Genomic DNA, 27,891 nt, shown 5'->3' with positions numbered 1-27,891 from the left:
TCTTGTGACGTTTCACATGCAGTCGACACCTTACATTTCCCCACAAGTTTCGCCATTGAAAGCTCTTCAAAGCTCGCCAGTACACAAAACACAACACAACAATCTGAATTCAGAAATTTACGTTGATAATAATTCCGATTCCGACAAAGTATGTAACATAGAGAATCGGTGGGTTAGCGCCGGGATAAACTCAACGGTTAATGCAACGGTTATTAGCACGACGAACGAAGGGAACTTAAAGAGGAATTGATCAAAAGAAAGTGCTTGCGAATTAAGATAAAACAAGTGACAAGCAAAGAAATAAATTAGTACAAAGAGCAGTGGATAAATTGAACGCAAATCATCTGTTCGTTCGGGAGCGTTTTGTGCGAAATAAGCAATAATTAAATATAGCGGCGACGCGACGCGAGTGGGCGACAACAACAAAAACAACTTTATTGTTATTTCGTGAAGCCAAAAGAGTCAACAAACCAAAACGACTGTCGGCTGGAGAATTCCAAATTCTTATTGATTTTCTTGATTTGTGTGCGTGAAAAACGCATCAAAGGCAACCACTTTGAGACGACATCAATCCCATCCCATCCTCCCCACCGTCCTCCAACCACCCATTCGCGGAGGAGAGCATAAGTGGGGGATAATCATCAACTTTGTTGCACTGGGCCTCCACTCCAATCAGCAATGTCGTAGACAAGTGGCCGTTGTTGTTGCCTGTTAGTTTATTAATCAAGCAGCCAGCCACCAGCCTGTGCGAAATACGAGAGTTCCAGCGCGAAAGGGGGCTGCAGGCAAGGCAACAACAAAAGCGAAAGTTGCCGTGCGCCGTGCGACTCTGTGTGTGTGTGTATTTGTGTGTATATGTCTAAAGATGGTGGAAAAGACATAAGCAATAATTAAATGCAAATCCAAAGCAAATCTTCCGCCTCAAAATGTGCGATTTCCATCATCCGATTGCCACATAAAAAGGAATTCCGCTGACAACGTATTGCTGAGAGGGAAGAGGGCCTCCCCCAGCACAAAGGGAGTGGCCGGCACAAGGTTTTTGGGAATATTGCAAAATTGGATTTTCGCCATCAACCAAAATCAGGAGAAGCAGCAGCAGTAGCAACAACAACAACAAAGACAACAAAATGTGGATATCATCAAACAACAAATACGGAGTTGGTAAGTATTGTCATTTTCTGGGGTTGGTCCCCACAGGATATTAAACAAATGGTACTGCAGAACCCGCTCCATGGGTGCTGTTTTCCCGAACTGCCTCACCTTTTACTGGGCGTACCTTGTCCTTACACCCCAAAAAGGGGAGTACTGGGGAGCACAGCTTGATGGGACGGCATGTGGTGGGGCAAGGTGTATGCGTCACGTGCGCTTTTACACCGTTACGTTGATGTTCTGTTTTGTTCTGTTATTGTTGTTGCCTTTCGAGTTGATTCACAGTTTTTTCCGCGAAACGCCGGAAAGCAGCATCCAGACAAACGACCGACAGACCGACCAACAACCACCCCCACACACCCCTCAACTAAACAGTAGGGGAGGAAAAGCGATTTTTCAGCTTATTTTTATATACACACGAGTCGTCTGTAGCATCATCATCATCCGTCCTTCCGCCCGGTCGTCTTGCTCAAAGAGATTTCTTGTATGTTTGTTGGTGCCGCGCGCGCTGCGATTTGATGTGTTTATACATGTACATATATATGTACGTCCCTTTTCCCACACAGTCGTCGCCCCCTTCCTTCGGGCAAACACTCGACGTTTCCCACACATTTGTCGCCCCCTCCCGTCCAACCACACTGTTGCTGTCGCGTTGCCAATTGCCTTTGTGCCAGGTGTTGCCAATTTAAATGCTTTTCTAATTACAGTTTTGTACGATGCACGTTTCTGTGGAGCGATGGCAGTGGCCACAATTTTGCGGCTGCCAGTGTTGCCTATATATTTACTGGGTATAAGGTATATTTGTGTGAGGAGAAGGATTTCCTGTTCTATGTATTCCTATATGCGGCTAGCGAGAGATGAAGAAATCCCAAAAGAGTTGGACTCCAGTGCTAGATCTAATATACTAAATACTCTCTTTCTCTAATTGTCTCTTTGCTCAAATTTCTTGAGTTAAACTATTTTTGTTGTTTCTGTCACTTGTTTTCTCTTCTGGTGCATTTTTACATTATCTTCGTGTTCGTCACACTTTTCGCATCAATGGCAACGCTTAACAAATTACTGCAGGGGGCAGTGGCAGGGGCCACAAAGCGAACTGAAAAGTGCCTCTGCCCCTCCACTGACCTCTTATAGACCAGCAGATAGAAGATTCTCTGCCAAGTTTCATTCATTGTGCTGCTTCAATGGGTTTCTGTCCAGATAAGCGCCAATTCTCGATGATGGTGCATGTTATACCCTATATTAATGTGTGCAGACTATATTAAATATTCTACAGAAATCTAATCAGCTGAGAACTTAACTTGTTAACTGTTTTAGAAGCCATGCAGATTGTGCTGGAACGATGAATTTCTCATATTTGGTTATATTTTGATTCAAGACTGAATGTTGATTAAATATCTCTCTTCAAGGGTGTCTCATATTCGCTATGTCTAGTACATATACTATGTAAAATGTACTAGTAAATACATATGTACATGTGTACCATGTCATACATATCTCATTTTTATTTTCTTACTCAGATTTTGTTGTTCCAGTTCCCAAAGCGATCGTCTGTCAAGGCAGTTCATTGTGTGGTTATTTTCCGGATTGTTTGCTCTACTTTAAATGCCCGCCAGCAGCGAGTGACCGCTTCTTAGGTCAAAGTTTACACAAATCAATCATTCATCAGTCCATCAGACATCACAACGGAAAAGTCCATGATAACATCATTAGTGCAGCATGGCACGGCGCTATGGGAGCGGAGTGCTGTCAAGCCAACGCCCTAACCTTGCACAATGCCCGTTGTCCGTTGTCATCCTCCATCCTCATACTCCTCTTCCTCCTCCTCTGCTGCTGCAAAGCCACGTGCTGGGCAATGACTTCATTACCAGAGCGCACTCTTTGTCTTTTTCCCTAAATCTTCCCCTCTACTCTTCACTCTTCCCCTAGATGCCATGCCTTATTTGTGCTCTTTCTCTTTTACTCTAGTGGTTTAAGTAATTATCTTACCGTTGTACTGCATATCGTTTTTGTTGCTGTTGTCCCTCAATTGCGCAGTCAGTCGAGTGCATACACACTGGCGGGCGACAACTTTACAGTGGAGTCCAACCCACCCTCTCACAGAATTCCACATTCAGGTCCAACCCCTGGCCCATGCGGGTCAGTTCCATCTGGAAACTGTAGCTGAAGCTGTATCTGAGTTAACGAACATTTTTTTTTTTCGTTTTTTGGCAAAAGTTTTAGACAGAAAGAAGCCCTGCCGCTGCTCCGGCCTCAGCCTATTCACCGGATGTTGCTGCTGCTGCTGGGGCTGCTGTCGGTCTGCCTTTTCCAGTGAATTCCGCTGTCGCTGCGGCAATTTCAGTTTCAACTTTAATTTAATATTCATTTTATGCATTTGGCCAATGAAGCGGCCCGGTCCGGAGTTGCGTTGAGTTTGAGTTGTGCGCGCACAAATTTGTGCAGGCGCTTCCTTCCCCAGAACAAACACACACACTCACACGAAACACTCACAAAAGACTCACACAAGTGAACATGAGTGCGCATAAAATTGATTCATTTCCATTCCATTGTTTAATATGCTTGGCGGCATGGTTTTTTCGTTTTTTCAATACCCTGTAATCGTGGAAGACAAGTATAAGTAGTATCCGTAGTTTAACAGGAAGAAGAAAACCTCCATTGGTATCCAGACAAAATATTTCCTTGCTCAGGATGATCACTAGAGTAGATTTCAAGATATTCAAGCAACTTCTATGATAAAATATTAACTCTTTTTATAGATATAATAAAAGTGCTTCGTGCAATGACTGTGGCAAAAAAAAACCAGACAGAAACGCAGACCGACCGAGAGGCGTTGTCGCATGACGCATGACACGTGTTACCGAACTGGTCGCGTGCGTCCATCAAGAATATAAATTAGATTAAAAACGAAAAAATATAGAGCTATGTACATAGGTACTACAGCCACAAATAAATATATACGCACATGTATGTATAATTGGTCAACGCAATAGAATCATTGACACATACAGAATCAACTGACATTTTGGACAGAAATTCCTTTACTTTATTTGAATAAAGAATATTTATGGAGCTTACGGAGTATTAGTTTGGTCGAGTCACTCGTCTCTACCCGTCCTTACATTGTTTCTGTTTCTGTTTCCGTATGTGACTTGTACCCGCTTACGTATAAAACATTCCCTCTTCCATTCCCATCTCCATTTCGGCAGTTGATTTGTACTTCCATAATTCGTCTTTAACGATTTATTCATGAATCGCCATTTGGGTGGAGGGACACTGTGTGATTAACAACCCAAGCACACGCACACACTGATAAATTATATCTATCGTACATTTCCCCCATTTAGGCCGCATTATCGGTCACATTTCCGGATGGGAAAAGTGTCCCCAAACCCACTTCCTATTCCACCTATCCGTTGTCTGATTTATGTTAATGTCAAGAGAATGAAATGCACAAAAGAGGGGCTCGACTGGTGGGCTACGCTTCTTGATAAGAAAACTCCGATATGTACTTAATAAATACGCCCTTACCTGCTGGAACCCCCCGGTTGATAAAGTGTTTTAATAATTACCGAAATGATGAGTAAATATTGTACAAATAATTGACAAGTGTGTGTTTATTGCGGCTTCCGGCCTGCTCCAAACATGGGGAAAGAGCGGCAACTGTTGCCGCTTATTGATTCGACTGAAGCTCCGTTTGGGTGGAAAATGAACAAACAAATGGTCAGGGCCAAATGTGCACCATGTGGAAGGCATTGTGTATTTTGTATGCTCATTTCATATCAAAAACAAACACGCAAAAAAGTCTCTCCATTTGGGGAGCAAAAGCTAGCATCCTATGAAGAAGCCTCTCAGCTAAATGAGATTGGTTGTTCTCAAACAATGGTTTTTTAACCAATCATCCCTATGGAAACAATACGATATAGTGATCAGAGCGATACAGCCCTGCAGGCATCTGCTAAACATCATAATATCCTCTCAGCGAGTTTACAAGACCAACAACAACAAAATGCATTTAATTCCATGCATTGCATTTAATTACAATAATGCCAGCAACAATGACAGAAACAAAATGCATATAATAAGCAAATATTGCCATGCCCCATCAACATGCTTACACGTACATCCACAAACAGACACATTATATATGTACATAAAAGATATACTACATACTTATAAAGATACATATTTAGGGTATAATCACATATGACTGATGTCACAGAGACCACTTGACAATGGAGAGATCTCTGGCCGGTTCTCCGGTGAGGGAAATGTGGCGAAAGAGGGAGTGCAAAACTTTTCATTTGTTTAGTTCGGATAGACACTGCCTCAGAACTAGTTTGACAGCATCAGACATTCAGGCTCTTCAGGCAACTCTATTATTCAGACAATGGTAATGACAATGACATCTGATTGACATTTGGGTCAGACTTCCTGCTATGAACAGATGTATAAAAGTAAAGACTCCAAACATTTAGAAAAAGCCCCTCTTAAAAAGCCCCTCCGCAACTACTATTCAACTCTATTTATTGTACATTTTGATTTTGATAAGATAATAAAAACTAGCATGATAGTGAAGAAAAGATTTACAGATTATCTGAATTCGGTTTTTGAGTTCGGGATAGTCCCTCAATGTGTGTAAAAAATCATTTAGAATTCGAAACCGTATCAATATGACAAGTTATGGATCGTCTATGAAGCTTATCGAATGATTATTTCAATTGAAAATCGAATTGAAAAAATACATTTTTATGGTATTTATTGAATTATATATGTGTTTCTTTTTATATGAATTGACTTTCACTCGAAGCACTAGTGATAATTGTATATATTTTTGAGATAAAAAGGTTTGCTTGTCTAACATAATGTTCAGCATTTATGTTCCGTACTGTATAGATATGCAAATACGTATCGGATAAGATTTCGCACAATATGATTTTCAGGCCGGCAAATATACAGCAAGCAGAGTGGCGCAGTGGAAGCGTGCTGGGCCCATAACCCAGAGGTCCGAGGATCGAAACCTTGCTCTGCTAATGCACAGCCACAAAATGGGGTGGACTTATCTTTTTTTCTTCTCATTTTTAACATTTTAAATAATATCCTAAGCCGATGGCAAGTTTACACAAAAAAGAACCACTACTTGACCCAAATTTCCTGATGGTTTCCCTTTCCGCTGCCAAAGAGAGTTCCACATTGTGGGCGACCTCGCATTGTTGGATTATAACACAATTAATTAATTAAATTCTTGAGCCTCCCTTTCCTCTCCAGCACTGAGTGGCCCTTGAGTGTCGAGCCTCGAGAGAGAAAGGGTGGGAGGGAGGGTCAAGTGTGAAGATGGCTCCCCGTCCGACACAAGACCCCTTTTGGGGGCCATACGGCGCAGGCACATCCGCCTGCTCATTTAATCCATTTGCAGTAGTTCCTTTCCTACTATTTCATTATATCCTCTTCAAAGGGTATTATCATTATGAAAGGATGTTTGCAGCACAGTGAAAGAATACTTAAATACTCCTAGATATGACAAGCAAGAGCTAGAAGGTTTTGGTTTGTATTTATGTTCAGATGTACTCGAGAAAAGATTTAACGAGTTCTCTTAGGCGATTTGTGTCTTAAAAATAGAGGGTGTATAAACTTCGGTGCTCGAAAGTGCCTTTTTTCATTTAATTTAAATTTATTATTCGCTTGTCCCTCCACTGGGTCCTCTCCGGTCTCTTTCTCTGCATTTGTTTTGCTCACTTTTGTTCTGCCATTCCCTTTGCTCTTTGCCTCGTTCTCCCGTGCTCTCTATCCTTTTTGCATGCACTTGCCTTAACGACTTTTTTATTTAAATACGCTTTTTGTTGACATTGCGAACTTGTTGGTGGAGTGTGCATTGTGTTCACTCTCTCTCTCTCTCTCTCTCGCTCGCTCTTTTTGAGCCTGTGCCAATCTATCCCCGCGCTTTCCATGTCTCTCTGCCTATTTCTTTCTGTGTCCCTCTATTCTCCTTCCACCCCTGTATACCCCTATCTTGTGCCTTTTTTGTTGGCCTGGAATGATGTAAGCTCCCGTGGAGAGGAAGTCTTTTGGGATATGATATGTTGCATTCATCATAAAAGTAATTATATGTGAGGGGGGATTACCTCTCACACTCCTCGCTCCAACTTACTCCACGCCAATTTAATGAAATTTAATATTAAATTTTGAAAGCCAGCTAAATGCTCATTAAAAATATTCCATATTGGGGGTTGGAATGCTTAGGGTCTAAGGATACGGATAAGGTTATGGCTGCTACCAGGACTTTGCCTTGGAATGGAATGGGGTTGGGCTTCTGTGGGGGCATTGGGTGTGTGCAGCTTGGACTGTGTTCTGTGCGCACTTGGGCGCTTGCCAGGCTGACGCCTTTTTTGCTAATGTAAGTGACCCAAATAGTGGAAACGCTTGGCTGGCATTCTGCCTGCTCAGCAGAGCAGCCCCAGCCCTCCGTACGGAATGTACTCTCATTTGACGCAGTGTGTTTGCCTGCCGCCAGAGAGGCAAGATGAAGTGTCGTTGGAGAGGAGAGCAGAGGAGCGGAGCGGAGCGGAGCGGAGCGGCAGAGAGTGTTGAGTAGAGGATCTTCAACTGGCATTTTAAATTATAAAATTTTTGCTATTTAGCATCTTTTGCACTCAGAATTAATTTAAAAAAAACAGGCTACAGAATCACAAGTTGAAGCCGGTTAGAGGCGGTTGAAGGATGGATGTATGGCGACAGAGAGAACGGGGAGAGACTCTTCAACAAAATCCCATAAAAACAGACACACTGGAGAGCTGACGTGAACGTCAACGGCGGGCGGCAACAACAGGAAGCAGTTTGCCCATTTTCATGCCACTGAAGCATTTCATTTTCCATCTCATACTCAACAGCCACCCACTCCCACTCCCCCGCCTACTGTCTGTGGCTCTCTCTGCCTGTCTATCTGTCTGTCTGGGCGTGCGTTTTATTAGCTCCTTTCGTTGATACGCTCATGCCGTTGCTCGCTCGTTTGTCTTTCAACAAGAAGGGAACACACACTGTCACATCAGCATGCAGCACACAGAGGCAGTACAACACCCTACACCAGCAGCAGCAGCAGCAGAACCACCATTTGCCATCGCCATCAGCACCACCACCCTAGAAGCATGGCCCAAGTTCCTTCTCCCACTGGCGGCGCCTCCTCAGACTGCAGACTGTGTGACGTGCATTTGTAATTGATACACTGAGAGAAAAAGTCAATAAAAATTATTTTAGAGAATCGTTTTCAAGTTAGATTGCGCGGTGGGGGTTTTGCCCATGTAGACGTGCGCTCTAGAGGCATACATCTTTGCAGTCCAGCAATTAATTCTCACTAGAACTCTGAAAAAAATTGTTAGGATGCTAAAGTGGATAATCGCTTCATAAATAAATAAATTAAAACAAGTTTTAAATCAATTGCCCACACTCTCATACTGTTTAGGGACTCTTTAGAGGGTCTATTGTGTTTTGGTATATAAGAAATTCTGTCTGTGCATTCGTTACCGTAGGCACCACACATCCAGCATTGCGGAGCAGAATTCATTGCCTGGCCCTGCATCCATCCAAATCCATATCCCCATCGACATTCATATCCATCTTGAGCTCTCAACTTCAGCAGCAGCCCATCTATTCAATTTATGCTTCTGCTTCGATATGGAATCAAAGTGTTCAATTGCCAAGTACTACTCCTTCATTGTTCCAACCATCCCCCAATGGACTTACATCGTGCATCGTATTTTCTTTTCATAGCCATTTTGCCTATTTATAGTTGAAGTATTTATTGTTGCTGTGCCACTCGTGGCATGCTCAAGTGGCCACTCATGGGGGCACTTTAATTGCCACACCACACCATGCCACACCCCGGGTACAATGTCATGGCCAAAAAGAGAGAAAAAACGCAACTGGTTGTAACTTCAAACTTGATCTAAGACAAACTTTCCCATCTTTTCCATTTCTTTGCCCCCTCCTTTAGCCATCCACAACTGGCATGGCGATGTCCGCTTCGGCCTGTCCCTGGATGTGGGCGACTCTGTGGACATTGTGGAGGAATGCAGGCACTGGTATCGCGGCTCCTGTCCTCGCAAATCCCGTGCCGTTGGTCTCTTCCCCAAAACGTACATACACATCAAGGATCTGTCGAAGATTGATCCCGTGGTAGCCGAATGTACGCAGGTTCTACGCGAATGGTCCGAGATCTGGAAGCGACTCTATGTGGTAAGTAATATTCCGTATTCGAATGATTTTTGATATTTGATTTAAACGTATATCCATTTGTTTTACAGGATCGCGAGACTTACAAATTTCAGACCCTGCGCAAGGTAATGTTCTCCATATTGGAGAGTCGTCGGGAACTGTTGAGTGCCACCATGACCCAGGATCAGACACTGGAGCTGCAAATGGTTGTGGTTTCCAAAATTGACTGGGGAAATCGGTAAGTAATTCGATCTTGTAATACAAGGGAGGGGAAAAGTCTCAAATGATGAAATATTAAATTTCTTGCATTGAAATCGGGTGAAGTCACTCAAAATAGCTGATTTAAAATATTTTCCATAAGTTGCAAGTGTCAAAAATAGTTCAACATTTTTAAAAATGTGCTGCTAATAGAACAAGCATTTATTCTTCGCATAGTTTTAAAACTTTGTTGCTTATGTTGATAACCATTTTCACAATAGATTGGAAGCACTGCGCATATTTGCCTCTGAGATTCAAGGCCCTTCTCAAACAGCCATCAACAATCTTTCTAATCGTTGAAATATATTTTCATATGTAAGAATTGTGGAGGGTTTTTGTTTTTTTTGTCTGAAATTGTATAGAGAATATTTATTACAACTTTGAACTTGGGATAGCGCTTTCTTGGGTTCTCTTTTGCTTTTGTTTCTTTTATGTAAAATGTGTTCTTTTCTAGCAATAATCACAATAATTTTGTTATAAACAAAATTCCTTAAAATTAACGATATATATTTTTGTAGACTAAATGTTAGGACAAAATAGCGAGAGCATTGCATATATACTCGTCATATATGTGTACATATCATATCATATATCATTCGATTACTACAATTTTTAATATAGAATAGATCAACGTTTCGTGAGCGTGCGTGAGCGATAAATGTAGCTGATACTTCTGTTCTTTTATCTTCTGTATGGAATCGATCTAATTGTTAAACTTAAATGTATATTTAAATGGCGCATCATTGTTAGCGATGGGAACTCTTAAGCTCCACATCAAATCTACCATCATTCTCCTTCAATCTTCAACCTACAAATTGCACTCTTTCTCTCTGTCTCTTTATGTATCAAGATACAAGTAGCTTGATTTCTGTGTGTCTGCACCTGTCACTTAAAAATGTAATTTCATTCAATTTTGCTATATGCTAATTTCGCATAAAATTATTATTTAATTGATTCATCCAAAAAGTAGCTCGAAACAGTCTTAGTTCTAGTTCTAAATATGGAAACACGACACGACACACGACTCGACTCGACTCTCTTCCTCCTTTCACTCACTCTCTTCTGCCTAGAAATATTATTGAGAAATCATTGAAATCATTGTTCAGAAGCGTCACCCCGTTTGCTTGGGAGAGTCCTCCGCCTTATGTCTCCGTCTCCTTGCCGCCTGCAAAATTCTGTACTGGCGGATAGATGGGATGGCTGATGGGATTCATTTCCAGTGTCGATGGGGCCGATGGGGTGCGTGAGGCACCAAGAAGGCTGCACAACTGCTGCAGCATGTCGTAATAGGATCGCGTGCTGAGATTCTGGCTAAGGAAATGCAAGATCAGGAAGTCACCAATCTGTAAAGGAAATAAATAAAAAATGAGTTCTCAAATGACAAGGGGGAAGTAATGAATGATGAGAGTCTTACCTCCAAGCGCCTGACAAGACCAGCAATTTCCTTGCGCTGACCGGAGCGATACGAACGCTTGATGATCGTCTCACGGGTGGTTGGCATCATGATCACCATCAGGGAATAGAGCACAGCCACGCCCGAAATGGTGGCCAAAATAATGAACCAGAACCTGAAATGAAGTCAGCAACAATAAATAGGAAGAACTTGAAGAAAACTCCAACAAAATGCACAAACACTTACCACAAAAATATATAAATCTTCTCGTTGAGAATATTCAGAGCCAGTACACAGAGCGTGTCGTGCTTCTGTAGAGAGCCACTGGGACCAAATTTACGGAATGTGCATTTGGTGAGTCTTGGGAATATCTCAATCATCGGATCGAAACGTTTATCCTGATCCATATTCGAGAACTTGACCACATCCGTGCCGTAGGACATGAAAGCACCGCCCAGAAATTTATCCACCATGAAGATGTTGACAATCACATTCACAAAGTTCAGCAGCTCGCAGATGTAGTAGGCAAACGAGTAGCCATTGTGGGTATTCAAGCTATTCACAATGTACTTGAGGATGCGATCCTGTCGCTCCCGACGATAGTCATCTGGGACACTGACCATTCCACGCAAGCCATCAGTTATCATGCGGATCTTGTTGTCCTCCATGTTCTTCCAAATCCAATGGGGAATATAGAACATGAGACCCTAAGAGAGACCAAAGAGATGAGTTAGAATCGGTTTTCTTTGTGTGTGTTGTAGGGGGGAACACTCACCTGAGCGAACAGCACAAATGGCACCCACTGATAGTAGCTGTGATAGCGTTTCTCCTGGCCATATTCATTCCCCAATCCCGGTCCGGCGACATCCGTACCAATCTGCCTGTGCTGTTGTCCGGGTATCGTGAACGTGTAGGTGATCCAGCAGAATGTGTTGATCACATGCATCGGTATGGAGCCATCGTTGATGCAGCTTATGGGATCGCCTGCAATCAGGGAGAATTTCACAAGATATTTGTTTATATAAATATGACCTCGCTATAAATTCAAATCAAGTGGAAATCCACAACTGCTGGGGGGCTCAGCCACGAATGTCGTTCGTCAACGGTCAAGTGCCATTAGAGCGCAATCTCTCTTTCTCTGTCTCTCGCTTGCTGCACAATTTGTCTATGGTGGGTGCGGTCGACAGACGTCGAGAAATATGCTCCAACCACAACAAGGCAACCTCCTGCAACATTTTTCTCCGTCTTTTTTTTTTGGGTGCGCCACAACTTTAACCTCAACATTAACTTTGTCTCTGCCGTTGGTTTTAGGGGCAAACAGATAGAAACAAAGTGGAATATACACGTACGTAGATAGATGACGGAAAGTCAGTGGGGGAAAGGGAATTCCCAGAAACCAACCGTCAGTCAATATTTGACTGTGACTCTGCCATACACACACACACCACGCTTTTAGAGCACTTCTTTTAATGCACAAATATTTGGCTTGAAGCTTCGTTGTAGAAGCAGTGCCTTTGGGATCAGATCAGGTTTAATTCTAATTGAAATGGTTATAAAAGGCACTCACTTTGAACCAAAAGGGATTACAAATCACTTTTGGCTGGTTTTGCTTTAGGTTTATAAATTTGTACAGCACATTTTTTTTTAAGAATGAGCAAACGGATACAAAAAGCAATCGGAACTTTATGACTGCATACAACATCGGTTTACTATGGTTGTAATAAGAGAACTTAAAGATATTAAAGTGATGTTTTAACAATTTTCATTCCCAAATCCTCTCGTTATGTGCGTGGGAACAAACTCTTTCCTTTTCGTTCTGTCTCTTGAAAGTTATAACCCATAAAGAGACTTCAAGCTGAGGCGCAGCTACATTGATTTTCACGCCCGTCCAGTCAGAGTCAGACGGCAGGCAACCACCCGTTGCGGAGTCTTGAATGAGGTTGGGGAATGACTCATATAAATGGCCTTTATGCTGAAATCCGATGAACGTGTTTTGCGGTCGCACTTTGTGAAAGCTTTGCACGAGTTTCGTTCTTCGGAGTCGGATGTCAAAATTCAAACGTATCGAAACGAGGTGGAACAACAGATACGATATTTAGTGCTGCATTAGCAATATTGTTGCAATTGTAAGCGCAAATAGTAGGAGGTCGGTTTGTGTTAATCAATCCGTTGCATGGATGCACTAATTTGTTTTGTCGGTGGGTTTGCAGAAGGTGTGAGGCGTTAGCTTACCAATGAGATTGTTGGCCGTAACAATGATGCAACAGGTGAAGAGTATGGCTGTGGTGATCCTGTAGTGGCAGCGGAATACCATATTATCGATGACCGCCTTGTCCAGCAGATATCGGATCTTGATGAAGCCGGACACGGCCGAGACCATGCCAAAGACAGCCATGATTGTGGTGTTGTTGGTGGTACGAGTGCTGCTGCAACAAAGCTAACTGCAACAGAAAAAAAAAGTAAAATGAGAGAATGATAAAATGATGAAATGAAATCAATGTGCCCCCTGTCCCTGTATGCCTTATGGCCCGTCTGCTCTCTCGATTTTTCCGTCTCTGTGTGCGTTATCTGGCACAGGGACAGACCAGACGAGACCACACCAGACAGACATGACATATTCCAAATTAGTTTCAGCAACCAAACATAAATGTAGTTCCACTTCCTCCCATGGGCTGGGCTCCTCGTTATCGTAGAACAAGCCGCACTTACAATTAAGTAAGTGGAATGTTGGATGTGGTGTGTGTACCAACAACAACAACAACAGCACTTCTCTCAATGTGACTTGGAGTACGGGGCAGTGTCTTGTGTCTTGTTTGTGCTATGCTCAGTTCTGTTGTGCAATCCAATCTAATCTAATCTATTCGCTAAGCTCTCTCTGCCGCTCGCATGTACATAGGTTGAATAACCTTCCACCCCACTCCACCCCACACAGCATGCCCAAACAATCCACGAATATTTCATCTCATTTCAAGAACTGTATTCCACAGAACCGGTATATGGTAGCTTTTTCTTCTTTATGTTTTTGTCAACCCACGCATAAATTTCACTTTGTCCAACACTTGAATCTCGAAATCCAAAACTCAATTTGGTTTCTTGTTTTGTGTGATATTTTGAGTTCGTTTGTACGCTTAGAGAGGGTATATTCGAATCGACTGATGGAAAGGTTGAAATCAACAAAAGAAGGGCATGGCTTTAGTTTTAATAAGCAGCCAGATCACATTTTGTAACTAGCTGGATAGGAACCCTATATCAAGCATCAATATACAATAAAATATTTGTATCTGGCAAGGATGGAATAATTGATCCAGCTTGATCAAGGCTGTACTGAAGATGTATAGCTGTATTGCATAAGGGTATCTAAACTTCGTTTTCCTTTACTTCGGATTGGAATATGGATTGGGGTGTTCTGTTTCGATCAGGTTCTGGTATTGCTTTCTTCTCGGCTCTTTTGTTTATATGCAAATTTTTTTTTGTAGTTCGGTTTCGGCTGTAGCTCTTTTGTATGTTTGTGTGTTGTGCGTGTGTGTGTTTTGGCTGTATTTCATTTCGGCACGACCATAACGTATAACTCTAAAAGATACACACACATACACACGCATATAGAGCTCATACACGGGGCTCATACAGTTGTCCCTGTTGCACTAGTGCGAATGGCAATTAAAGTCAAAAAGTATCTGTATCTGTGGAGCGGCAGCAGCAGCAGCTACTCCTTTTTTGAATGCATCGCCACAGCAGCTTCTGCACTGTGCAACATTCAATCTTACCACACACACATCGATACTTAGATGTATCTATGTATCTCACACATACACACATAGATGCATAGAGAGCACTTCATTTCAACTTCAATTTTTGCTGTTGCGTTCTTCGCTGCTTTCAATACTTTTTTCAAAAAAGAAAAAAAAAAGAAAAAGAAAACTGGTTTTAAGGTATTTTCTTTTTCAGAGAGCCAGGCAGGGAGAGAGAGATCTCTTGGAACGAAATGGATCGCGGAGATCGTATCGTATCGGATCTGTTGTGCCACTGTTGCGCCTTTGCTCTCTCTCTCTCTCCCTCTCTCTCTGTCTCTCTTTGGAGCAACCTGCGGCAGGAGTGTGTGTTAGCCAGGCCAAAACGAACGAGAACTGGCGACCCCTTTCCGCACACTTAAGTGATTCTTTTGGCTCCTTTCTCGGGGTTCTCTCTGCTGTTCTCTGAGGTTCTGTATTCAAATTTATTGCTGCCACTTTGACACTTTGAAAACTCGTTTTTTCTTTTTTTTTTTGACAAGCAGCCGCTTGGCTCGACTCCGCTCCGTTGCGGGCCATTAATTTTTGCTTGCTCACAGGTTTTTGCTTGCTATTTTTTTATTGCTTAAATCTTGTTTTTGCATTTGCACTTTGTTGCAGTTTGTTTAGTGTGTTTGTTGTTGTTTTTTTAAAGCTGTTTTTAGCTGCTGCATTGTTCATGATTTCTATTATACAAACACACGCACACACGCTCGTACTCGGACACACACATAAATACACGCTAACACACACACACACAAACAGATGCAGATAAACACTAACACAGGCACATGCATTTTTTTTGGTTTGAAGCTCCTCCACAGCTGTGGGAATTGCATTCTGCGATTGTGTTTGTGCTCGTGGTGCATGCACCACACCACACCTCACTCTGTATTCAGCTGCCCCTGCCTGCCTTTGGTGGTGGCTGCTCTTGCGAGCTCTGATTTCTGATATTCTGTCAAAGTTTCTGTTCAGTTTCAGTTTGCTTCTCATACCCGTGTATTCTCGAAAAATGTAATGCAGCTGCTCTCAGCGGCGTTCAAAAACCTACTGACGCCAGTCGCCAGTACCCAGACAGAGCCCAGTGCCCAGAGCCACGAATCACAGATACAGATACCAAGCCACGGAGCTCAGTTCGCTCTCTTTCTGTTTCTCTCTCACTCTGTGGCTCTCCCTGAACCAGTGATCATGGCGATCGGTGGTGGTTCCGGTTCACATTCTGAATTTACGCTCAAGCTGCATTTGCATTTGGGATTTGTTTTGTACCTACCATACGACATACGACCATATACCGCATACCGTACCTCTCCTCGGGTTACCTGTCTGTCTGACAGTCAGCCTGTCTGTCCTACCTTCTTTGCCACCTACGGGTTCTCGGCTTAACCCTGACATTAACTCAATCTAGAGCGGTGCTAGCTGCTTATCTGGCTTAGAGCACGCACTGCGTATCTGTATTTGTATCTATTGATTAGTTTGTCGCTTGCTGGAAGGGATACAATTTATTGCTTTATTAGAATGGTAGTCTGAGCCAGCGCCTGTGTCGTAGGTTGGATGGAAAGTACTAACAAAGAAGAAACTAAGAGATGGGACTTTAAGGAATTTAAGGAATTGTTGTTGAGATTCAATTTTCTCTGGAATAGTTAATTTAGAAATTAAAATATAATTTATGAATTAATTTAACAACTACTTGGCATGTAACCTGTAACCGATTTTGGAGATGATAATCGTAAGAAAATATTAATAATTTATTATTTATAGCAAGGAATTCCTTTGGATTTCATTTTCCAATTAAACCCCAAAAGAACTTAAGTTTTGTGTGCATTTAATTGATCCCCAATTGAATTTGGACAGTCCCAACAGACGCCGCTCCAAAGTGTTCGCCACAGCCAAGTGGTTCAAAAAGAGAGTCCGCTGTCTTTGTGTTCCAGGGCTAAATATGTCGCTGATCTGTCCTGCCATACAAACAGACGCCGCCTGCAGATCCTACTATCACACTCAGAGAGAGGAGGGTCGGCCTCTACCCTCTCCAGAATGAAGATCCATTTGCATGCTGAGAGCTAGACAAGCAACGCCACCGCCGCCGCAGCCTAAAACTTGTTGCCAGGCATTCCACCAGAAGAAGCCTACCACAACCACAGCCCCACTTCATCTCCAGCTACAGCTACAGCTACAGCTTCAACTCTGGCGACGACTCCTTTTGGCAGCAAGCTGCTGGTTGCAAGATGACTCAGCTGCGGCAGCTTCTCTTTTAGCCGGGTCTTTTTGCCATAATGAAATGGCATTTCGAGAAATGGCTGCTGGTGCTGCTGTTTCCATGTCCTAAGCTCCACACGCCTGCACCAAGCACTGTTTGTTTATTGTCTGTTCCTGCTGTTGCTGCTTCTCTGCTTTGCCCCTGTGGCATGCCCCTGCGGGGCTTGGCTGCTTGCCTGCCCTGCGATGCCCTGCCTGAAATGTATCTCCGGGCTACACCTTTTATAAAGACATTAAATACGAAATATATGGCATGTGTGATTGTGATACCAGGCGAGAGGTGTATCTGTATCTCAGCTGCCCGACCCATAGATACAACTCGAGCGAACGTGTTGCTGTGTGTTTTCATTTTATGTTTCTTCATCTGCTTTTTGTTTGTGGTTGACAGCTCTGCTTATCGAAGTGTAAATAATTAAATTTTTCTGTATCGTCTCCTTGGGTTTCGAGTCGTGCGAGTCGCGCGAGTCTCCGACTCTTTCTCTCCCAGAATTCTTCTCCCTCTTAAAGTGGGTGATATCTGTATCTTTTTTTTGCTCACTCCCGTGTTTCATGTTTCGTTTTGTGTCATAGATTTTCAACACTCTTCGTTGGGTATTTACATAAATCTCAATCTGTTAATTGTATTTATAGTATTTAGCTTTGCTGTGCTGGGGAGAGCCTTCCACCTGTTGAGCTTTCGGTTTTCGGTGAGGGTCTCTTAATTAAAAACGACTTAAAGTGTTCATTACCACAATGGCTACCGTTCTCGCACGCTCTCCACTCATATTTGTATCCATGAGATACATTTTCAAGTCCGAGTGTGTTGCCTGGTGTCGTTTTTTTTTTTGGTCACGTCAACTCTACAGCTCCAGAGCACCAAAAGGCGTAACAGAGGTGGCTCAAACGCACACACATGCAACCTCTCGCACACACCTCAAGAGAGAACAGAAAAAAAAAACCTCAACAAGAAATCTCTCTCTCTCTCTGTCTCTCTCTGCCAACTGGTTCCGGTTCCAAAATGGAGACTTACTTGAGCTCGCTCTCCGGCTCTTGCTGGTGATATTCTCTCTCTCCCACTATTTCACCTGAGCGAAGCCGTTTAGGCCTCGTTAACAACAAAACGGCTTCTTCTTTGGCTTGTTCTGGGGGCTCTGGTCTCTGACGATTCCAGAGGCTTGTAAAAAAAATGCCTGCCATCTCCCTTACACTCTACGCTCCGTCTCACTCTCGCACTCTCTGTTTGTTCGTCTGTCTTGGCCATCTCGCTCTCTGCGTAAGCCAGGTAGAAGCCACAGCGTAGCCGAGGTAGCAACATCGTCAACGACGTCCCGACGTTGCGGCCAACAACATATTGCTGATGACGTTGGATTGTTTGGTTCGTTTCGGCTGCTGTGGCTGTAGACCTGGCTCCGTGTGCCTCTGGTCTCTGGTCTCGGATGCCTCTTTCTCGCATGCGCCACCGAAATGCCGTGAACCCATTAGCCGTGTGTCTGTGTGTCCCTCTCTCTCTCTGTCTTTTTCTGTGTGTGCCACACGGTCAGAAAATATGGTTGTAAGCAGCAGCCGAAATTTATGCGTCATGCGGGCTAAAGCGATGAGAATCTACAATCCACAAGATCATGATCATCATGTAAATTTCACTCGGTAGCCGCTAAGACAGCAGAGCCCAAAACAGCAGGCCGTGGCATGGCACACGTGTATCTACTGGGTCATAGAACATGTATAGACTCGTAGTGTGAACACCTAATGAGCGATCGTATCCACCATTTAGATACGATCTCTGTTGATAGAACTGAAACTGGATTGATATTGATTCGACTACAAGTTTGTTTGGTGGGAAAGTTGATTCTCCTCTAGCCTTGCTGTCATGGCATGTTCGACGTTGATTCTTCTTTGATTCTTTGTCAGTCGTATCGTATGAAAGAATAGACTTTGAATGAGTCAAGGCGTTGTATGGAATGGATCTCCGTTTACATGTATATGTAATATGACAAGTGGCCCAGCTGACTCGAAGGCAAAGAGTTACGCGCGGATGATAAACAGAAGCGTACATAGACCGAGGGGCGCTGCTGCATGTCGCGTGACTTGTGTGATCGAAATTAGACTACTCAACAATGATCTTAATATTAAAACTAAGTCTACTCACATTCAAAATATCTATCCGTCCACTTTTCTTATAAATAAACTCCTCCATGCTCTACCTTTGCCTTCCATCTTCGTTTTGTTCTATTTATGGGAATATACAGCACTCGTGTGACCTGTGATCTGAGATCTGTGATTAATGATCATCGTTCATGATGACTGACCAAATTTGTATTTAATTCTTGGCGCTCCGCACGACTCCACTCCACCGCTCAAGCGACAATTAATTACGAAAAGCTTCACATGGGTTTCCCATTAATCTATATGGATATTCCCCCTATATAAATATCGGAGAGGGGAAAACTTTCGTGTTTGGAACGTGACAAAGTGTGAAAGTTGTTTTAGCTGCATCGTGCCCGTGGACATCACTCAACCAATAAATACTTTTCTAATATTTGCAGGAAACTGGGCCTGGATCTGGTGCCTCGTGAGGGACCCCTGGCCGTGGATCCGCATGGCATTGGTATCGTCAAGCTGTACAATGTTCATGTGAACAGTGCAGAAAATGCGAAGGCCTCATCGGTAAGGAGTGGCTCTCTCCTTCTTGATTGATTGATCATCTAATCCTTTGCAGTGTCGCGGTACCTTGAGGCGAAAGACCCCACGGAAGATACTCACGCATCATTTGTACTTTTGCATGAGAGACTTTGGCCATCGCATCGGTGGCGATGATGCGGAGGTTTATTTCTTTCTCTACGATGGCAGCCACATGCGTCCTCTGTCCGAACGGTTTCTGGTCAAGATCTCCAAGGATGGTTTCTCCAATTATATCGAAAAATTGCACAGCAATTGTACGGTCTTTACGGATTTGGGTAAGATAAAATCAGAAAAAGAATGATGAAAGATCTCTTATGATCCCTCATCCCTTTTCGCTTTAAAGGTGCCGCCGATCTCAATGAGAATCTCCATTTGGTGGCCGTTGTGATGCGCGTGGGAAAGATCATACAGTCTGACTCCATCAAGAAGATCGAGAAGAGTGGCAGCCATGGCACTGGGCCCACCTATCGTCGGCCCTTTGGCGTGGGCGTCCTCTCCCTGGCGGACATTGCGCTCTTTGACAGCAATCTGGAGCAGGCCTCCACCGCCTCCGAGGAGCGGGAGTACAACTTCAAGCTGTACCAGAGCGAGGAGAAGGACTTCCATCTGCTGCCAGAGCTGATGATCAAGAAGTCGAGTGGCAAGTTCTCCCCTATACAGACGGGCAATCAGAATACCCAAGGCATTGTGGTGTCCCTGAAGTTACTGCACGGTGGCTTGGGGCAGGCACGCCAGGAGCAGCCGCTTCTCTTCCAGGGCTCCACAATTACACGGAAAATGGGATTTCCCGATGTCATTATGCCGGGAGATGTGCGCAACGATCTCTTCCTGTCGCTGGAGCGTGGGGAATTTGAGCGCGGTGGCAAGAACACGGGCAAGAACATTCTCGTGACGGTTGTGGTGCTGGATGTGGCGGGCAATGTGCTCACCGACTGCCTGTGGGGTGCCTCGGGCATGGACGCACAGCCGCAGTACCGCTCGATGATCCTGTACCATCAGAATGCCCCCAGCTGGAACGAAATGCTGCGCCTGAGTGTGCCCATCGACAAGTTTGCCACCGCCCATGTGCGGTTCGAGTTCCGGCACTGCTCGACGCGGGACAAGACGGAGCCGAAACTGTTTGCTTTTAGCTTTGCGCGGCTAATGGAAACGGGTGGCGCCACTCTGGGCGATGGCCAGCACGAGTTGTATGTGTACAAGTGCGAGGATCCTGCCAAGCTCCAAGCCTCCAACTATCTGCGCCTTCAGTGCCGCCCTAGGGACGCGCAGGCCAAGATGGATTGCGGAGGATGCTTCAGTCGCAGCTCCAAGGAGGTGTTTGTCCTGCGCTCCCTGCTCTGCTCCACAAAGCTCACACAAGACGCGGATCTGCTCTCGCTGCTGCAATGGCGTGCACATCCCGACACCATACAAGACTCGCTGACGGGAGTGCTGCGATTAAACGATGAGGAGCTCGTCAAGTTCCTGCAGGACGTGCTGGACGTTTTGTTTGCCATGTTCTCCAACGAGGAGGGGAACAGCACACAGCACTCGGGTCTGGTCTTCCACGTGCTGGTGAGCATCTTCAGTCTGCTGCAGAGCAACAAGTTCCAGCATTTTCGGCCTGTGATGAACGAGTACATCGAGAATCACTTTGCGGCCGCTCTCGTCTACAAGGGCCTCATCACATCGGTGGAGCATATGGCCGTATTCATGACCAAGGCAGAGCATCCGGACCCGTTCCAGAAGTGCTTCGGCTCACTGGAGTACATCTTCAAGCTGCTGATTCAGTCGCGGCGTCTGTTTGCGCGAGCCACTGGCGGCCAGTACGAAGACTCGTTCCGGCGGGACCTTCACTCGCTGTTCACAGCTCTCAATGGAATGCTGGCGGTGCCCTCGTACGATGTCATTATACCCACACAAGAGGCGCTGCTGAATTCGACGGGCGTGGTGCTGGAACAGCTGAAGGACACGTTGCCAGCACCAGAGCTGGGCATGCTGGCGAGGAATATGCTGGATGCCATACCGCGTGGTGCGCCCATACGTCTTATTCAAGCCAAACTGCATGCAGTCAAAGATCTGGTGTCCGGCGAGCTCTTCCACGAGGATGGTAACTACTGAAACTGGGGAATCTTCTTCACAGACTCTCACATTTATTCTTACTTCCATTTAGATTCGCGCACTGTAGTTCTGTCGGTGGCCTGCAAGCATCTCCGCATGCATCTCAGTCGACGCGATGAGCTGCGCTTGTGCGCGGAGATTCTCTCTGAGATACTCAGCCAGCTGTTTGAGCTGCAGCGTGAGCAGCGGGATAAGGTAACCAACACGCTTCAGCACGATCTGGACTCGCTGTGCAAGAACATACTCGGCATACTGATACGCACCATCAGCATCATTATGGAGGGATCCAATGCGGTGCTGCCGCAGCTGGTGTCCTGCCTGCTGGGGCTGTTGCAGCTGCTGGATGAGACGCACTACAAGCGCTACTGGGACGAGCTGAGTCCCAACAACAAGGATCCGCGTGATCTCAAGGAGTTTCTCAGCAAGTCCCTGCTGGTGTACGAGGAGCTTCTCACGCAGGACTGGCACGTCTTCCCCAACGATTGGCTTGTGATGAAGCTGGCCGCCAACGATGTGCTGCGCATGTCGCTCGAGGAGTTTGCCAAGCCGCTGGTGTACCGTTTCCTTGGTGCTCAGGCCTTTGATTCGCAGCTGTGGTGGAGCTACTTCAGCCTTGCGGTCTCCTTCCTCACGCAACCGTCGCTGCAGCTGGAGCAGTACAGAGAGCCAAAGCGGCTGAAGATCCTCCACTCGCATGGGGATATGCGCGTCCTAATGGGCTTCCAAATCCTCAGCATGTGGTCGCAGCTGGGCGAGCAGAAACTCCACTTTATACCCTCGATGGTGGGGCCCTTCCTGGAGGTCACACTTGTGCCCGAGCCTGCATTGAGAAAGGCAACGCTTTCCGTATTTTATGATATGATGCAGTGCGAGCAGGTGAGCGTGGAGACAAGAATCATTCAATGCAACAACGATTGTAACCATAAATCCCCAAGCAGGCGGCGCGCGGCTCCTTCCGGCTGGTGGAGAGCGAACTCATCGACAAGTTGGATCTGCTGATCAGCGAGAACAAAGGGGATGACGAGTACAGGGAGCTGTTCAGCACCATGTAAGTTGTAGCACAAATTCCGCCTGGAATGTACATATATAAATGTCAATGTAAATGTCTGTAAATATATAAATATAATTAACTTCACACTCGCATTGCTAACCGCCATCCATGCCACCAAAAATAGGGAACATCTCAGCTTGGTGTAAGTTTAAAACGCAAAAACACCCTAAACGCCTGTTTTTTTTTTTGTGATTTATGTTCAGATTCCTTCTATTCACACATAACTAATCCTTGATCTAAATTCCTTGCTAGTTTGCTGGAGAAAGTCCAAGTGGAGAATCCCAATTGGAAGGATGCTGGCATTGCTTTTATCGGCTCCGTAACGCGACTCCTGGAGCGACTACTCGACTATCGCAGTGTGATGCAGGGCGAGGAGAATCGCGACAAGCGCATGACCTGCACCGTGAATCTCTTGAACTTTTACAAAAACGAAATCAATCGCAAAGAAATGTATCTGAGGTGGGCATACCAATACATTCTAGTATCTGTAATATTTTGCTAATTATTCCTTGCAGATACATTTACAAGCTGCACAACCTCCACTTGCAGGCAGAGAACTACACGGAGGCTGGCTTCACCCTGAAGTTGTACGCTTCCATGTTATCATGGGATCGGGAGACCCTGAGCTTTGCACCCTTCGACAATAGCGGGCAACCAGAGTGGCAGCGAAAAGAGCGACTATACCATGAGGTACTTCTATAATATATTTATATATTGATTAATGTTTGTGGAGTATTTATTGTTTTAAAGTATATTTTTTAAAACAAATTCTCATACATTGCAGATCCTCAAATATTTCGACAAGGGCAAATGCTGGGAGAAGGGCATTCCGCTGTGCAAGGAGCTGGCTCAACTTTACGAAACGCGTCGCTTTGACTACAATAAACTGAGCGAAATACTCATACAGGAAGCAAAATTCTTTCAAAATATCTTAACGCAGCTCAGACCAGAACCGGAATACTTTCGAGTGGGTTTCTATGGCATGGGTTTGCCGCTGTTTGTGAGGGTAAGTCCAACGATTCAAGGTCTCTTTTGGATTTATTTTTTATTCTCTTTTGCTGATTACAGAACAAACAATTTGTGTATCGTGGGCTCGAGTACGAGCGTATCGGTGCGTTTACGCAGCGTCTTCAAACGGAATTCCCCAGTGCCCAGATTTTGGGTAACAATAGTCCACCCGATGGCGCCATACTCAATGCACCCGAACAGTATATACAAATCAGTAATGTGCGCCCCATGGGCGATGCTCAGGCGTTGAAGACGGCCATGGTGCCGGTGCCGGAGAAAATAGCCCGCTTCTATGAGGTGAACGATGTGACGAGATTCATCTACGATCGACCCACGTACAAGGGACCCATCGACAAGGACAACGAGTTCAAGTCGCTGTGGATAGAGCGCACGATCCTGGACATTGCCAGTCCACTGCCGGGCATTCTGCGTTGGTTTGAGGTCAAGCAGAAGTCGGTGCAGGAGCTGACGCCCGTGGAATATGCCTGTGAGATCATCAGCAATGCAGGCAAAGAGCTGTCCGAGCTGATTGTCCAGTACAGACGCGATCCCAAACGCAACATCAATCCGTTCTCGATGCGCCTGCAGGGCACCATCGATGCCAATGTGATGGGCGGCATTAGCAAGTATCAGGAGGCCTTCTTCTCGGATCAGTTCCTCAAATCGCCACAGGGCGCCGGCCAGCAGGCGAATGTGCAGCGGCTGAAGGCTCTGATACTCGAACAAATCCAAATACTGGAGCAGGCACTGGAGCTGCACGGACAGTTGGCTCCCAGCGGTGTTCAGCCGCTACACAATCGCCTGCTCGAGCGATTCTCACAGCTGAAGCAGAGTCTGTCGGGCATGGGTCGCCTCAAGCGGCAGCATTCGGACAGCATTGTGAACACACCACTGCCGCCACTGCCCACGGAGCAGCGCACCACTCAGGCAGCAACATCCTCCTCCTCATTGAACAGCCAGAATGCCAGTGCCAATTCCAACTATGTTTACGAACTGGACGAGAACTACACGCGACCGGGAGACATAGTGCGGCCCGTCGATCCCCTCAATTCGTATCAGACACTGAGCAAGGAGAGTCTCACTATAACGCTGGACGAGAGCGCTGCGGCTCCGCCAGTGCCCAATCGGCCACGTTCCCAGAACTTTATCGCCAACGGAGATTTAGGAGCCATGATGGACAGTCCAGAGGTGCCGCCCAAGCGGCAGCCGGCAGTCAACTCTCCCAACGCTCCACCGCTGCCGCCGCGTGGCATAACGCCGGACAAGCGAGCATCGAATCCCATGATTTTCAACGATTTCGGAGGTAACGAAGGCGTCGGCCGCCGGCACTCATCCCAGCAGCAGCAGCATGGACAGAAGTATGCCGTGGTCGACATCAGCTTCGATGATCCCGAGGCTGATCAGCAGCCGCACTCGCTGCCTCCGAACTTCCAGGATGGTGGCGGCGGCGGACATCTAAATGTCTGCTTTGTCCCGAATGACTTCCGCGACTCGGGCATATCCACGACAAGCTCACGCGAGCTGAATCACATGAATCTCAATAATCTCAGCGAGGATTCCTCTTCGATTTCGGCAGCCAGCACTGTGCATCATCGTGAGCACTGCCGCATAAGCTCCAACGGCAGCCTGGATATGCATGCCACAGCCGCATCCATGAACATCACGCAACGAGAGAGCTCGACGAGCTCGTTCGATGTGGAGGATATGCCGGTGCCACCGCCGCCCATACCGCCCAAATCGTTGGGAGTATCGAGCAATGGAGTTCTGGCCAGCGAGGAGGCACTGGCACTGGCACACTCACCCAATCCCAACACACAAGCTTACACACAACTCAATCACAGTCAGAATCAGAATCAAAATCAAAATCATTCCATCAACAATCATAATTATCATCATCAATCGTTGGGGCAGCAGCTGCAGCAGAATGGCGATGACGAGGGCGATGGCTACAGCTCCCTGCAGCATCTGCCTGTCAATGGGGTGGCATTGGCAGCAGCACCAGCTCCAGCCCCTGTCGAAGGTGCTGCCACTGCAACAGCAACAGCCACAGCTGCAGGCACAAGCACAATCACAGCCCCACCGCCATCCGCATTGACATCTTCATTGGCATCTAGTCATCAGCACGATGGCGGCACTTTTTGAGTTACAATATGTCGCTGCCATCATCCACCCGATCAGCCCCATCAGCCACACAAGCCATCATCGTCCACATCGACCTCAACCAGCACCACCACAGACACGACCACCGAGACCTCGGACTCAAGCTCGAGCCATTCGTTGACACCGCCACCGCCTCCACCGCCACCGCCCTCCTTCAGCCAGTCCCATCAGCACACAGCAGCAGCAGTCGCAGCTCCAACTGATTCAGCAGCAGCATCAGCAGCAGCTGCACACTACTGTCACGACTGTCTGTCATCGCCATCGCCGCCACCTACAATCATCACGGAGCAGGCGCTGGTGCATGCCACCCCAGGACAGGCGGAGCCTCAGCCCCACATAGAGCATTGCTCGTGCGGCCTGAGCTTCTCGGTGGTGCAGAGTCAGCAGGAAATGATGATATCTTCGAGGTTCTCAACGCTAGAGCGTCAAACACTTGGCTTTCAGGTGGAGCAGGCATCTGGCTGCCTGCATCATCATCACCTGCATCAGCATCATCAGACCCAGTCCCAGAGCAGTCAGGATGCACAGGCCCAGACGGACTTCTCCTACGCACAGCGCTAAGAGAGAAAGAGACAGAGACAGGGACAGACCATCATGGTCGAAAGTCCATGGGTACCCACAGAGAGTGAGATTGAATTTCGTTTAGTTATTACGTAAATTGTTTATTTATTGTACTCGTATTTTAATGTGTTTAGCATAAATACTTTTTAGTTATTTTAATTCTTTTTGGTGCCAAATGTTTGCTGCAAGTCCAAAGCGCAATTGAAACGAAAGTTGTAATGGAACAATGGGTTGCTTCAATGTGTTCAATGTGTTTTAATGTTTAGTTTAAGTATTATTTGTACAATTTGAATCGGCAATATGTAAAACGGGGAATTGTCTCTAAAGTTACTACTACAACGCAGAATATGCATAAATATATGATAAGAAATAAGAGAATAAAGATGAACAAAGTTTTATACAATATTGAAACAATCAAATACTAAAACCAAAACCAAAACACTGAACGCTAATCAAAAATCAGCAATGCAAAGGAAATATATATTTACATATACAAATAGCAAAACCTAAAGCAAGAAAACACCGACAAAATGTGCAATGCAGTTTTTACTTTAACCAATAAAATAATTACAAACATATATAGACATGTGCTACCTACCCACATTACACACTATGATACGGATATGCTATGCGGAAAAGAGTCAGAAATGAGGAATTCTAAAGTGCTACTAGCTTCGGATAAGTTTTCCAATTTTGTAAATTTTTTAAATATAAATATAGAGTCTTCATATATGTATTATGAGTGTATATCCGCAACTCCTTCTAGAACGCGCATCAATCAAAAGCGTTAAAGTTCGTATCTAAACAAATCATATTTATAAAATAAAACTAGTCAGAAAATCAAATAAAAAATTGCATGTTACAGGGGGGAGAAGAGAGTAGAGCAGAGGTTTATATGCATGGCGCGAATGTAAGAATTTACTAAAGAATTTAATAAACTATAAATGATAAAATGAAATCAGTCTGCATTTTCCAATTCAAATGCAAACTCAGTTTTGCCTGTTGTTACTGTTCATTTGTTTTTGTTCATTTATTAACCTTTTCTTCACAGAAAAATCATTTGACAATATGTTTTGTTATAATTGTTACTTACAACTAGCAGCAACTTTTGTAACTTAAAAGCATTGAGTTTGCCTATTAATTATTAATTATTGCTTTGTTTGAATTAGTTTGTTAGCTTACGTTTCATTTGTTAGATTAGCTCGGTTCTCTTTCTCTCTCATTGGAGGGTGGTGTAAATTATTGACACTACTAAAACATTTTACTCATAATTGTTCGCATTGCTCTCATGGATTAAAAGTAGACCGATCGACATTTTAGAATGGTTT

At 45.0% G+C, this 27,891-nt stretch overlaps 2 protein-coding genes and 1 non-coding gene across 3 annotated transcripts; 2 read left to right on the top strand and 1 right to left on the bottom strand.

The window, feature by feature from the left end:
• The first annotated feature begins 37 nt into the window (after positions 1-37).
• On the top strand, positions 38-27,016 carry LOC117589934 (dedicator of cytokinesis protein 3). Its single transcript, XM_034282217.1, has 13 exons — positions 38-1,161; positions 9,134-9,375; positions 9,444-9,592; positions 19,548-19,668; positions 19,721-19,958; positions 20,027-21,772; positions 21,836-22,659; positions 22,719-22,831; positions 22,959-22,976; positions 23,087-23,293; positions 23,350-23,524; positions 23,619-23,840; positions 23,903-27,016. The coding sequence occupies exons 1-13, from the start codon at positions 1,128-1,130 to the stop codon at positions 25,982-25,984; spliced, it is 6,171 nt and encodes a 2,056-aa protein (XP_034138108.1). The 5' UTR covers positions 38-1,127; the 3' UTR covers positions 25,985-27,016.
• Positions 6,108-6,179, top strand: Trnam-cau. The gene has a single exon. It is a non-coding gene; the product is annotated as a tRNA-Met (tRNA).
• LOC117589935 (innexin inx3) lies at positions 9,951-15,851 on the bottom strand. Its single transcript, XM_034282218.1, has 6 exons — positions 15,768-15,851; positions 13,238-13,446; positions 11,781-11,989; positions 11,252-11,712; positions 11,027-11,180; positions 9,951-10,955 (listed from the first exon to the last, which is right to left on the bottom strand). The coding sequence occupies exons 2-6, from the start codon at positions 13,398-13,400 to the stop codon at positions 10,755-10,757; spliced, it is 1,188 nt and encodes a 395-aa protein (XP_034138109.1). The 5' UTR covers positions 13,401-13,446; positions 15,768-15,851; the 3' UTR covers positions 9,951-10,754.
• Positions 27,017-27,891: the final 875 nt, after the last annotated feature.

This window comes from Drosophila guanche, unplaced genomic scaffold, assembly GCF_900245975.1.
Source record: "Drosophila guanche unplaced genomic scaffold, DGUA_6, whole genome shotgun sequence".
Taxonomy (NCBI): Eukaryota; Metazoa; Arthropoda; class Insecta; order Diptera; family Drosophilidae; genus Drosophila; species Drosophila guanche.
The sequence above is the reverse complement of the archived record's forward strand: the minus strand, read 5'-3'. Positions and strand labels throughout refer to the sequence as shown.

What these genes read in the sequence shown, in the direction of transcription:
- LOC117589934 (XM_034282217.1), top strand. Translation starts at nt 1,128, where the DNA reads ATGTGGATATCATCAAACAACAAATACGGAGTTG. An exon ending in CGAGCTCTTCCACGAGGATG is followed by an intron (nt 21,773 to 21,835) that starts GTAACTACTGAA and finishes ACTTCCATTTAG; the next exon opens with ATTCGCGCACTGTAGTTCTG. An exon ending in AAGAGCGACTATACCATGAG is followed by an intron (nt 23,525 to 23,618) that starts GTACTTCTATAA and finishes CATACATTGCAG; the next exon opens with ATCCTCAAATATTTCGACAA.
- LOC117589935 (XM_034282218.1), bottom strand. Translation starts at nt 13,400, where the DNA reads ATGGCTGTCTTTGGCATGGTCTCGGCCGTGTCCGGCTTCATCAAGATC. An exon ending in CATTTGTGCTGTTCGCTCAG is followed by an intron (nt 11,713 to 11,780) that starts GTGAGTGTTCCC and finishes GGTCTCTCTTAG; the next exon opens with GGTCTCATGTTCTATATTCC. An exon ending in GTCTTGTCAGGCGCTTGGAG is followed by an intron (nt 10,956 to 11,026) that starts GTAAGACTCTCA and finishes TTTCCTTTACAG; the next exon opens with ATTGGTGACTTCCTGATCTT.